Source organism: Microtus ochrogaster, linkage group LG5 (genome assembly GCF_000317375.1).
Source record: "Microtus ochrogaster isolate Prairie Vole_2 linkage group LG5, MicOch1.0, whole genome shotgun sequence".
In the NCBI taxonomy this organism is placed as follows: domain Eukaryota; kingdom Metazoa; phylum Chordata; class Mammalia; order Rodentia; family Cricetidae; genus Microtus; species Microtus ochrogaster.
This window is the reverse complement of record NC_022031.1, coordinates 65,334,747-65,349,060: the sequence shown is the minus strand read 5'-3', so window position 1 is coordinate 65,349,060 and position 14,314 is coordinate 65,334,747. Positions and strand designations below refer to the sequence as shown.

Genomic DNA, 14,314 nt, shown 5'->3' with positions numbered 1-14,314 from the left:
TCCCCCTCCCTCTCCAGTCTGAAGAGCAGTCGGATTCCCTGCCCTGTGGGAAGTCCCCACTCCATCCAGGTCCAGGAAGGTGAGCATCCAAACAGGCTAGGCTCCCACAAAGCCAGTTCATGCAGTAGGATCAAAACCCAGTGCCATTGTCCTTGGCTTCTCATCAGCCCTCGATAAGCATGGGATAAAACCAGACTCTCTGAATATATCCCAGTTTTTTGTCTAAAATTTTTAAGTTTTTTTTTCTAATTGTTCACAAGGTAGAATTTTAATGCACACATGTGACATTTCAAGGCTCCTTTCAACATCATTTGCTTACCTCACCTAAAAAATAAACTAAGGTAATCCCTTCAGTATATATTCGGGTAATTTTTGTTGAAGCACCCTTCCTACATAGCATGGTTTGCTTATTATTGCCCGAGTGTCTAGGCTTTATCCTTACCATGATACTACCTAAATGATATGTTTGCTATTAGCTTTGAATCTTGTTAGCAAACCTGGAAGATGGATCTTATCACAAATAGCATGTCTGAGCAAACAGTCATGGCTCACTACTGTGAAAAAAAGACTATGCAGATGCTATATTTAATGGTGTGTTGGGAAATGTCATCATAGAATACATGCTTTCCTCAGGTTCTTTTATGTCTGGACATTTTAAAGTAGGTGCCTGGCCCAACGTCCAGATCAAATCTTTGACAGAGAGTAACGAGGTAAAAAATCGAAAGAACTACTTCACAGCTCAAGTCTTTTTTAATCCATCTCTCTTTCACCTTTAGCACAGCACATGTTAAAACAACAGAGGAGAACTTTTGAAGGTCCAGCCTACTCACCTATGTGTAGACTTCCTCCGTCCTTCCCTTTCATCCTGATTCTAATTAGGAGCGGACCTGTGGCTACAATGCCCTCCATGTCAGCTATCGAGAGTGTCTTCGGTCAACTGAGCTCCACTGTGACTTTCCAGTAGAACATTCTGTACTTTATAATGTGTATCTTGGCAGTTTTGAACTTTACTCCTTTCATGACAATTTCTTAACCCTTTTCCCATATTCACAGTGGATGAACACACACAATGAAGTGTTCAGAGCTTTCTTTACATTTGGCTGCACGTCTCAAGAGAGAATAACAAAGTGCTGATGATTTTATATAAAATTCTTATTATTCTACTAAAATATTTCTTGTATTTTGTGATTGCATGTGATATATATGTATATTTATACGTACATGTGCATGTTTATATGTACATAAGATGGGTGTGCATGCACGTGTGCTTACTTTTTCAATATGTGATTTTGGTGGCCACATTCCAAGACCCATAGCACAACCTCAGGCTTTGGTCCCACCTTCACCTTGTTTGAGACAGTCTCTGTGTGCCTCTGTGTATGCTCAGTTATTTAGTCTGTGAGATTTCAGGGTTTTCCTGATCTCCTTTCCCATCCCTCTCAGAGCATTTGTGGTACAGGTCTTTGCTTATAGCATCAGGTTTTGCATGAATTCTGAGGATCAAAATTCAGGTCCTTACACAGTGGGCTTTTGAGACTGGGGAAGACTCAGTGAGCAATGTTTCTAAATCTACATGATGGAAATGCTTTTCGATTGGACCAATAGTTTTCATCATACAAAGGGGAATAACCAGTCCTTCACTTTGAATGAGTAAGACTTTATATAGAAGATCATGACTCAGTTTTCCTGTTAGGAAAAACCAAACAATACTTTTTCTTTATTTTTTATTTATTTTTTTTAACAAACAATACTTTTTGAAATGCAATTAATTGTCCTTGGAAAGAATAAAGTAAAACAAAAACCTTAACAGCACTTGTTGTCAGGTTACAGGATGCAATCCCAGGAGTTATACACCGAAAACATTATGGAGATACCATGATTTTGACTGCTAGGTATTGTGATCTAGAACTAAGGAAATATCCATTGATAGTGAGTATCAGTACTTAAATTTTCTGTGTGTTTATTAAGGATTTACATCATAATTCCTTCTGTATCTTATTGAGTTAGAATTTTTCACATGACAAAACCCAAGTGACTTGGTCTATTTTGTAGTTGGTATATGAGTGATTTATATTCAACTCTCTTTGTTTTATATATAAGAGTAGCTTTTTGTTTATGTTATCATCAGGGTGCCCTACTTTCAAAGACACTAATGCCTGTGATGCAGAATTAAAGCTTTTGCTGGATTTTAAGTGACAGTGGCAGGTTTTGGTAGAAGTGGAGAAAGTGGCCTTAGGGACACTGTATCGGAGGGATGCAAGTGAGAATATCAAGTCAGAATAAAGACAGAGAGGTATGGTAAGTAAAAATGATGACCAAAAATACGGGCAGAGACCTTACAGATTAGAACCCGCGGGCATTTCATGGGAATTATCACTCCCATCCAGTCACGATCTGCTAGTTAACAGTGTATGATAGTCACTGACATAGCAGATGCAGGTTTGCTGCAGAAGCAACACACAAGGTTCCAATCCCTATCGTGCTTGTTTATTTTGGTGGGTTCTACAATTTTTTCAAACTTTAGGCCAATGTGTTAGCCACTGGAGCGAGAAGCTCAGGTCTTCCTTGAGGAGAACTTTTCCTACCAGATGAGCAGCTCCCTCTGAGAAGTTTAATAGGGTTTTTTTTTTGACAATCCTTCTGGGTAAGGCCAATAAAACAAGGAGATTTTAAACATTAGTATGGCATGTGCCATTGTATTTTAGACTAAGTTTAGAAAATTGTTAATATGTATTTTCATTATAGTCTTCCATTTAATTAAAACTTTGTCACAAAATAAAAAATCTAGAATGTGATTAATATTAATCATTAAATTAATGCTATTCCCATGCCTGACGTGTGTTTTTACATGTAGCAAGGCTCCTAAAGATCTAGTGTAACTTTGTTTTTCAAATAGATGGCAACTGCAGTAAAATACTTACTTATGGTAGAGTTCTTTTATTCACTGTACTGTGTAAGAAACAGGTTACTTTGATCTCAAATGAACTTCATTAGAACTTTTAAAACTCCCAAGAACAATGATTTTTCAGCAGCATTAAAAAAGTGTTGGCTCATTTGAAAAAAAGGAAATATGCAAAGAACAGAAACTATTCTGAAATAAGCAAACTTGGGCCATTTTCTGGCCTGGTCTATTTTAGACATTCCTATATCTTTTCATCTGCTACAAATCTTTTTAATGTTTTTCTTCTCAAATGTTATGAGCCTCTATTTGTCTTATTTCAATTCTGTAAGTGCTATTTTTTGTCTGCCTCTGGAAATAAAATTGTTAAACATGGTAGGAAATACCTCTTACAGATATGAAGTGATAGCGAAACTAAAAATGGAGACAAATTTTAAAATGCTTGAGTTTGACGGTGGCTTGTTCTTCATTTAAAAATTTACTTTCTTATTGAGGGACATTTTACCAGCTCTATTTTCTATATAGATTATTTTTCATATTATTATCTCATAGCCACTCATAGTCAACCTGCCTTGTAATTGAATGTAAACATCTGCCATGATTATGTTCCCCAAATGAGATCCTGTGAGATCAGCTGTATTTGTGGATATTGACACAGATTTCTAGAATCACAGCAGGGGAATGGACTGCACACTTGATAGCACATTCCATTTCCTATCCTTTCAGACTAAAGATGCCTTCTTATGAACCCAGTGAAGGAGTTTCATTAGTTGCCTAATGTAAAATAAAGGAATAAGGGGAGGCCGTTGATCTAGATTCCACAATCACACATGTAACCCAGTCATTGCGTGTACAACAAATTACTGCTGAGAACCTGCTTTACACCCACCCTCATACCCAGCTCACACTCCTTTGTAGTTTACCGTGTGAAGCATCACGGCAAGTTGAGTGAGACTTTATGCAATGACTTCCTTTTTTTTAATTTACTTTTAGCTATGTATATGAATGTGTGAGGTCTTAGAATGAGGAGGACAGTACAGCGGAGTACTGAGGGGATTGTAAGCTTCCTGATATAAGCACTAGGAACTAAGCTCTGGTCCTCTGCAAGAGCAAGCACTCCACCATGGAGCTCTCTCTAATCTCTGAAACGACTTCATTTTTTTTCAAAGGAGAGAACTGTACATCTCTACATTTAGTAGATTTTAAATACTAAATTTTAAATCATTTAAATTTAAATCAATCATATACATTTTAAATCATTTAAGGTGTTGTCAACTTCTGTGCTCCTTCGTTTCACAAAATTTTAAGGATTCTTATTAAAAATAAGCAAAACTAAACTAGGAAAATTAGTGAAAATAGGACAGCAATAACAATGAAATATAACATGGTGAGATTGTGAAAAATGAGGTTGCTGACATATTTAATAATGATTACTAATAGAGATTATTATTAGCAAACACATTAAAATCATTTCAAGAGAGTAGTACATAACATTAAATTAAGATTATACATTGTTTTTAATATAGCTTCGGTATATTAATTCCTCACTGTAAAAAGAGTTCTGATACTAGGATGTAACTCAACTCAGGAAGTTGCTAGGAAAGAAGAAACTGATGTGAGCAGCCCTTACTGGTTATCATTATACCTCCTTATCCAGTAGTGAACTAGAAGGAGAAATGCATTATGTTGATGTTTACATTTAACATGTTCTAGAATAATAAAGAAATTAATTCTAATACAATTCTAATACGTGACCCAGCATATGTGAATCTATGGAATACATAAACTGATAGTTTTACTCCTTTATAGAATAACTTTGTTTGGTATATATATATATTATATGATATATCACAACATAATAAATTACAAGTAATACCATGCATCTAAATGTTGACATTTGTAACATATATATATATATATATATATATATATATATATATATATATATATATATATATATATATATATATATATATTCCTGTCAGAATATCAAATAACTAAAATACTAATCATTTTATCCTTCTGGATTTCTACAGGCTTGCCTGTGTTCCTTCCCACTTCACCAAATCTCATCTGTAATCCATGTATTAATCTTGATGGAAGTTTTGTCCACATTCTATTAGTTTCTATTGAGCTTTATAAAATTATATTGTCAGAGTACTTTGTATATTCTGGGGACACTGCAGAAATATACACACAAGACACACTGTTTTCTTTTGTACTTTAAGCTGTCTTTAAAGAAAAAAAATGAAAATCTTTGTGGTCTATGATTCAGTCATTCTCTGTAATTCCCAAGCTACATCACAGGTGTCTCCAATACTCGCCTAGAGCATTCAGAGAGTCCACTACTTTCAGCATGAGGATGAGGTCATTGTGATTTCATATATGGTCCAAGGTACATATCAGAGTTTATTTGATTTGTGCATAGCTGGCCACAGTTTAGGCAGTGTTTGTTGGGAGGCCCTTTGTTTCCCCCTACTGAACTTTTTCTGTATCTTTCAAAGAAATCTCTGAAGAAAAAGATGGCTTTTAGATATATGTTTGGGTCTGTTTCTGAACTAGCTGTTCTCTTTCAGTGGCATCTAATTTTGTTTCTTCGTGCTTGGGATTTACTGTCTTCAACAGTTGTAAAATATGACTCAAATTGAAGTAATAATTTCACAGACTCTTTTTGTATAACAAGTCTTTTGTGAATGGATTTTAGAGTTAGCTCAACCACTAGTACATATTATACAACGAAGCCTGTACAAGTTTAAGTGGAACAGCAATGAGCCTGTAGATAAATGTGATTAGACTTCACACCGCAACAATATTGATTGTTTTACCATGAATAGAACATAATTCACCTAAAATTTCTGTACTTTTGTGTTTTGTAATGTTTATGTGTTACATGTTTTGCAATCAACGCAGAAATATTTAAACTTTTAGATGATAAGGCTGTTATTTCTTTACTAATGTGTAGTAGAAAACAATTTCTTGCTTTGCACTATTTTTTAAACGGAAGCACTTTACCGTGAAACACATTTGCAAAGGTATTTGCATACTAGATCTTCTCAGATCATAGTGCAGTAACTCGTCATCCTAGCAGAGGCTTATCTACTGTCCAGTATAGTAAAGGAAATGCTTATCCTCAGAAAACAGTTGGGGTGCTTGCTTCTTGTTTAGTTTTCCTGTTCCTTTTATCCAAGAGATGGATTATATGAAGAGCGGTTGTCTGGCCTTCTTTGTATCACACCATGGGAGTTAGGTTGTAGGCTACTGAGTTTTTACCTAACTTTTCCCCTCCTTTTAGGATTTTCCTGCCTTCATCCCAAATACCATGAAAGTAAGACAGGCTAGGTTGTTAGTTTACAAATATCAGAGTCTCAGTCCTTTCATTTAGCCAGTAAGCCACAGCCACGTGGCAATACACAGATTAATAGAAATGGGTTAAACTAAGATGTAAGAGTTATCCAATAAGAATCTAGAGCTAATGGACCAAGCAGTGATTTAATTAATATAGTTTCTGTGTGATTTTTTTACGGGCTAAGTGGCTGGGAACCAACAAGAGGTCCCTTCCCTCCAACATATATGCTTGAATTATTTTCCTTTGTGGATCATCTCTTGATTAAAATAGAAAGAATGGTAGGTAAGTTATACAGTGATGGGGGCTCTGGTCTTATGTTGCTCTTTATAAATGGCGGCACACCTTGCCTCAGCTTACTTCGCTTACTTGTCGGTGAATACGGTGCATCCTATTCCCTAGCTCAGGATTATTAGGACTGCTAAATTATTACCACATGTGAAGTACTGGGCACATGTGTGTTCTCGGTGGATGCTTGTTATGGCTGCTGCTACTGCTGTGATTATTTTTAATATCATTGCCCTCCTGCTATTTGATAGCAGATGTACCTGAAATATGCATGCATTATCCCACTGTGAACCAAGAACGCACACCACTGTTACCAGTCAAACTGGTGTTCTTGATTGAGTTCTGAGTCTTGTTAATGAAATAGCTTAGAGAGATACTAAGAAGGAAGCTTAAGCACAATTTTATTAGACACTGAGAGGAGCAAAGCAATGGAGACCATTGAGCAACCACATGTCAGAAAACGAGTCACAGAGTAAAATGATTGATGTAATAGTTTTAGACAAAAAGAGTAAAAAGGCACAGAGAGTATCTTGGAGGCGTTGACCAGTATCAGAGAGAGAGAGAGAGACAGAGACAGAGAGAGAGAGAGAGAGAGAGAGAGAGAGAGAGAGAGAGAGAGAGAGAGAGAGAGAGAGACTTTGTAAAAGAAAAGTTACTTTTTTTCTGAGTAGCTCTGGGAAAACAGGGTACTCAGATAAAGAAAAGGATCACATTTCTGTCTGTGAAATCTCTTCCCGGGATGCATAGGAAAGTGTTCCAGGAAGAGCAAGTGCATTATTTCATTAACTGGATAATTATTCCTCCCTTCTCGTGGCATGATTTTACATGAATCATCCCTCCTGAAAGGTGGTGGCTTGGCCAGGTGATAGACAGGCAGGTCTACCTCGATTAACTCTTAAGTGAGCAGACAATATTATACAATGCTCTAATCTTTGGAATTTATCAGAATGTTATGTCTCCACTCAGACCAGAAGTAGGTTCCTTCCTTCCTTTCCTTCCATCCTTTTTCCTTCCTTCCTTCCTTCCTTCCTTCCTTCCTTCCTTCCTTCCTTCCTTCCTTTCTTTCTTTCTTTCTTTCTTTCTTTCTTTCTTTCTTTCTGTCATTCATTCTTTCTTTCTCCCTCCCTTTTCGCCCTCCTTCCCTTCCTTCCCTTCTTCTTTTCTTTGACAAGGTCTTACTATGATTCTCAGCTTACATTAGTCTCAAACCACTGAGTTCCAACCATTCCCCTGCATCAACCCCAGTCTTCCAAGTAGCTGGAGTTGTAGGGATGTACTAGTCCTGTCCTACCCCTTACTTTTTGTTTGTGTTATATATAATCAAAATCTAAAATTCCTACAGAGAAGGATGTCACTAAATTTCGACTTGCACATAAGCACACAGCAAATGAAATTATAGATTACAAAACTAAACATTATACTTATTTTGTTTCACTGACATTTTATTTTTTTATATACATTGTACTTCATGAAATCAGTTATATAATCTCAATAACCTTCATTTCTTCACTTCCTTTTGCTTCATAGGGCCCTGAACAAGCTGATCAATATGCAACAGAACCCGTCTGAGAAAACATGCTTACCTTTAAAAAAGACGAAATTTCCATCACTGTTTTCATAAACTGCATCAATACTGGGGGGTAAGCCCCGCCAGAAGTAAGTAATTTGCATGGGGTATCCATCCATCACCCTGTTGTTTCTCACTCGCCAAAACCACTGGTCCTGCAAAGCAGACAGAAGCAGTGCTCAGCATTTCCACAGGCCTGGCAGCACTGGAGGGGCAATCATGCATTGGAAAGTTTTAAAGCTAAGTATAGGATTCTTATTTTTTTTCACCAACACAACCTCAGAGAGCGCTAATACACCATGGAAAGCTAGTTAGGAAATCCCACCATCTTTAAACAATAGTACGTGAATAAATACGGTGTCACAGTTCTCCAGGTTTTCATTTGTGTTATTGTAGGACTTTCAAGATTGAGAATAAGGAGGATGGATAACATGCTGCTTGGTGGTGGGAGGTGGGCTGTGGTTACAGCTATGACATGTGCATTTGCTATGCCCAGTTGCACTTCTACCCACACACAGAATCTCCATGCTCTAGATGCTGAGACTTGAAGAGAAGGGCCATATATCTTTGGATGCCCATGTTATAGTTGCTGTCTGTGTAATGATTGATCATTCAATGTGTCTCAAATTGGTCAGTAATGGTAGTTCTACGTAAGCAAATTTATCTTGAAAATAATCATCACAGAAGATTCTACTTAGGCTAATTTTCTCTTCTACCTGCTTTTGCAAAGTGCTTTACTTGACTCAGTTTTAAAACAGTTCTCCTATCTATTCTTATTCTTGTGAATAACAGGATTTGGCTTGCCAAAGCTGTTTATAAAGTTAATGAGTTATTAATTAGACTGAACATAATGTATTTTCATATCAATCATTACTCCTGGACAGTAAAAGCAAAATGTAGCAGAAATCTATGAAAAGTGATACATCTAGTGGTACTGAATAATTTCCAATTGAACATTTCAGAAAAAGATTATTCAAAGTGTTCTGATACTAGGAAACAGGGGTATAATTTGAAAATTGTTTTTGAATATCAAGAATATTTTACTTTATTTTACATTTCACTATATTTCAAACACACACACATATAATAGAAACTATTTCACTTGAAATCAAATATGTTTACTATACAGACAAGTGCACATCACAAGTTATCTTTGATTTCAATTTTTGCCCTTCTCCCATCTGAGGCATCTGTGAATTGCTTGGTAGAATGTTCACCAAACATCTGGATGAAAACAGCACAGCCTCTCTGCGCTTCTTAGGATTGATTCTAAGGAGGAATTATTTGACACCACGCACTATGACAATACGATGCTTGTCTCATTGCAACTTCTTCTTGTTCTAGCTATTATTGGTTATTTTCTCTACAGATGAATTATTTAGAAGCAAACAGCAGCATCATTTCTGACTCTCAATTCACATCCTTTTCTTTTCCTGTCTTTTAATAAGTTTGTCCCTTTGGTTAAGACACTAGTCCTTGAGTGACTTACCAGCTGGTATCTAAACGTCAGTATGACTAGCTTACTTAATACAGAGGGATACCTGAGGCATGGGGACACATCAACTCTCATATTGATGGTTTAAATTTTTATTTCCTCCAAATCAAAACGTTCTCTAATGAAGATAAAAGGGAAGCTTTACAGACTGAAGAAGTTGTGTGCCTTTCCCCAAAGTTATACAATCATAAACACATTCTGAGGAAGAGGAAAATCTTCAGTGGAGCCGGCTGAAAATGGGAGGGAGCTCTAGGAAAGTAGCTTTTGTTCAATGTCAGCCACATGGGTGATACACCATCTGTGAGACACCTATGTTTCTGTAAGTAACCACAATAAACTCATTAGTTTGCCGAACCAGAATTACGCAAAATAATTTTGTTGTTCCTGTTTTTGTGTTTTAACCTGCTGTTGTTACTTTATTTGCGATGAATGGATATTTATTTACATATACCAGGAAAAGTGACACAGCAACCTAACATTCTCTAAGAGGGCAATGTATACTTAACAGACAAACTTCTCAATATTTTTTTTTAACCAAATCACCATGAAGATGATACATGCCATTGGCAAAATAAAAGCGTGTGAAAAACAAGGAGAAAATGTTTGCTTTTGGATCATAATGGATTAATGTAGCAAAGATTTATTTGAGAAAGAGAATTAAAAAAATAAGGATCATGAATAATATGAAAAATAAATAGTATGTGTGTATGTGTGTGTGGAAAGAAAGAGGCTTGTGAATATAGGGAAAGAGATGCAGCCTGACATAATCAGTGAAGCAGAAGCTGGAACTTTCCTGTGATACTATCTATCTTAGTTGAAAAGCTTTGTTTTATGATTTGTAGAAATAGTGTCTTTCATGTATCCCTGATTGGAGTTCAACATGGCACAACACCTATGAAATCAACACCATTGTATATAGCAGCATTATATACGCATTGTTTCTTTTAATCCGAGTGTCTTCTCTAGAAATTTACCTGAAATCAAGATAGAGTTTCTGCAATGGACAACTGTAACGCAATATGACAGAAAGTAAATTTATACAACAGAGTTTGATTTTTAGGATCTGTTATTGGATTTCATCTGTGATGTGAAAGTATGCTATGATGTGAAGGATAATAATAAAAGATCCTCATGTGTATTTACACAGTACATAGAATTATACAATATATATAATGTAGATATTGTTTGTATTTGCTTTTATATACAAATGAATACAAAGAAAATAGACACTAATTGGTTAAATGTAGATTATTAGGTGTCCTTGTCCTTTGTGCTTTTAGAAAATTTCCATAAACACATCTTAAAAATACTTATTCTCTAAAACTCTGAAAAGTTATAGGAAATACACAAACCATGAAAATGTTTGTAAATGTATGTAATGGGTAAATAACCATTCTAATGACTAAACAGAAGTTTATCAAACCTTCATTAAGTTGATTTAGAAATTGTATGCTAAAAATAATGTCACAGCCAACATCTTTGTTCATAAAAAAGAGATACACCATTATATATATATATATATATATATATATATATATATATATATATATACACATATATGTGTTATATGTGTGTGTGTGTCTGTGTGTGTGTATGTACGTATGTATGTATGTATATATCTCATTATGCTCACTATGTAACCATGAGTGACTGGTATTCATTATATAGACCAGAATGACCCCAAAGATGCTGCTTGGTCAAAGACAAATATATTTTATACCTTATAATTAAATTAGTAATGTCCCATTTGATCTTCATAAATACATGCTAGAAAGATGAAATCACACATGGGGATACTGCACAAGTAAGAGCATGAGATTTCACGTTAATCTGTTCTTTTTAGGTTACTGCCTTTAGAGAAGTCTACAGGGCATTGCAGTGTTTAAAGAAAGAGAAAGAAAATACAACTAGTTAGTGAGATATATTGCTTTTCAATGCTGAAAAGAAAAAATAAGATGCTAACTTGGTGAAAAAAATAAAACTGTAAGGAAAGCATAATGATACACACATGGAAAAGCAATGCACTTTGGGGAAGTCTGTGCTATTATGTCCCCGTAACTGACATAAGCTGCTTTTTAGGGGACAGCCTAATGTCTAAAACAACCATTAGAACAGGCTTCCTACTAAGACAGTCATGAACATATGCAATAATTTTGCTATTAAGAATTTCACAGCTCATCAACGCAAGATCAACCAGAAGAAATTCTGGGATAATGATGCAGCGGTCCATCTGTCCTAGTAAGCACTTTGTATAGTGACTACATTGTTGAGAAATGATCACAGCAAAGACCCACTATAGTAGCAGAAGGAAATAACATGTCATTGAGGTGCTTGCCAAAACACGTTTAAATTAGTAATTCTTAAAATTCTCTAAAGACCTTTTAAGAAGTCAGATTTTACAGTTGGCATTTAAATTTAGAAGGTTAAATTCTTCAATAAATTAAATCCATATAGCTGTTTGTAAGTAAAGGAGGTAACATTTCAGAATATTTTGCTTACTACTGTTCCAAATTTATGTAGTAACTTGTGCAGCTTGAAAATGTTTCAAAAATCTTTTGGTTTTATTTTAGTTTATTCTGGACAGTGAAAGGTCAAATGACTGGTTGGTGTGGACCACTATATCATTCATTAGTATTTATTAAATAATGGCGTAGCAAATATGCATTTTAAAGCTTAAATATTTATAAACATCAGTGCATAATTTTGTATGTACATATAATAATGTAAATACTTTTATCTGATTTTTACACATAATTAAAGACCAAAAAAGAAGTATTGATCCACTCCCCCCAGAATAAAAAGATTCTAGGAGATGGTAGGAGATAATGATTATTGAGACTGGTTTCAACAATAGTCCCTGTAGTGATTTCCCACAATTCCTCTGGAATCTATGTTTGCATAGAACATGCATCATAACATTTTTGAGACATTTTGATTTAATAAAAAGATGCAACATCCAAAATACTTCATTGGGAGAAGGATATCAAATTTCGCACATAATTGCTCAAAGCAGCAATATTTTATTTTAATATTGTTTTCCATTTCTAGAATTTGAATATCAGCAATAATGGCAGAATGGCCAAATTCCAATTCAGATATCTAAAATTAGGTGTTGAAAACATAAAACATCTCATTCACTTCATTGTATTAGTAGTTTTAGATACAAAAAAGAATCTAGACATAAAAAAGAAAGCTAGATAAAAAGGTAAATATGCCCTTTAAAATGTATATTCAATTGGAAAGACCAAAGTTGATTCCAAAATGTACTACACTTGCCTGTATAAAAATGGGGCCTGCCTCCCACTAAATATAAGGAGCCACAAACAGTTGTTATTAGAAAAAAATATTTTTCTTTTATTTTTTAACTGAAGAAAAAATACATTTTTCACATATACTGTTTAGCATGTACCTATGGGTTCAATGTCAAACTTTTAAAATTAATTAATTTATTTACTTAAATTTGTCTCCTCTCCCTTGTCTTCTCCCAGTCCCCCACCACCACCTGCCCTCTGCCAACCCCATCCACACCTCCATTTCTATTCAGAAAAAGGCAGGACTCTCATGGATACAACAGAACATGGCACATCAAGTTGCAGTAAGACTAAGAAACTCCTCTTGTATTAAGGCCGGGCAACAGAACCCAGTATAAGGAATAGAGTCCCAAATGCAGGCAAAAGAGTCAGAGGCAACCCCTGCTCCCACTGCTAGGAGTATCACAAGAAAACAAAGCTGTCACATATGTACAGAGTACCTATTCTGTCTCATGTAGGCTCCCTGACGTTGGCCCCCTGGCTGTTGACATCAATTTCAATGAGCCCAGTTTAGTTGATTCTCTGAGTTTTCCCAAGGTGTCCTTGGCCCCCAGGATCCCCAAATCCCTTTCTCCCTCTTGTGCAGGATTACCCAAACTCTTTTTAATTTTAGTCTGTGGGTCTGCATGTGTTTCATCAGTTGCTGAATTAAGTCTCTCTGATAACAGTTTGGTTAGGTGTTGGTAGTAGTTTAATCTGAGAGAGCTTGGAAAGTAATTCTAGACACAAAAGAACAGAATTAAGCATGGCTTCTTCGTAGCAGCATTTTCTCATGTGGGCTCTATTTGCTAAGGGCAAGAACATTTCATTTAAGAGAGGCTTCCTGACTCGGCTTTAGCTGCAAAAATCTTGCAGCTTTTTTAAGAGGCCTCACCACCAAACACTAAAATAGTGTTTATGAATAGCTGATAGCGTGCTTCTTGGTGGCATCAGGGACCTTGAAACTCCATAGACCTATGGCAATAACCATGGCTCCGGCCAACATCTCCACCATGAAGAAAGACTCTCAGAGAGCTAAGGATTGGTGTGGATTCAGCCGTCAAAGCCACAGCTTTAATCCTAGCCATATTGCTTAGCAAATTAAAGACTCATGTGGTCAGAAAAAAAAGAGATATACAGTAAAGATAGATTCATACAAAAAAATCCTCTAAACAGTTTACAATGTGTTTAAAAATATATGTAGACTCCCAATAGATCAGCCCCACTGTCTCCGTGGGTGGGTGCACCCCTCTTGGTCCTGACTTCCTTGCTCATCTTCTCCCTCCTTCTGTTCCTCATATTGGGAGCTCACCAAGGCCAGCTGGATTGTGACTGAAAAAGCAGGGGATAAGCCCGGACTCTCTGAATATGGTGGACAATGAGGGTTGCTGAGAAGCCAAGGACAATGGCACTGGGTTTTGATCCTACTTCT

At 35.9% G+C, this 14,314-nt stretch overlaps 1 protein-coding gene across 1 annotated transcript in view; it reads right to left on the bottom strand.

Moving 5' to 3' along the window:
• Positions 1 to 14,314, bottom strand: part of Mmp16 (matrix metallopeptidase 16) — a 200,130-nt gene that overhangs the window by 23,485 nt on the left and 162,331 nt on the right. Inside the window, exon 7 of the mRNA XM_005362340.2 lies at positions 8,114 to 8,252. Within this exon, the coding sequence (XP_005362397.1) occupies positions 8,114 to 8,252 (139 nt within the window). The remainder of the gene's footprint in view (positions 1 to 8,113; positions 8,253 to 14,314) is intronic.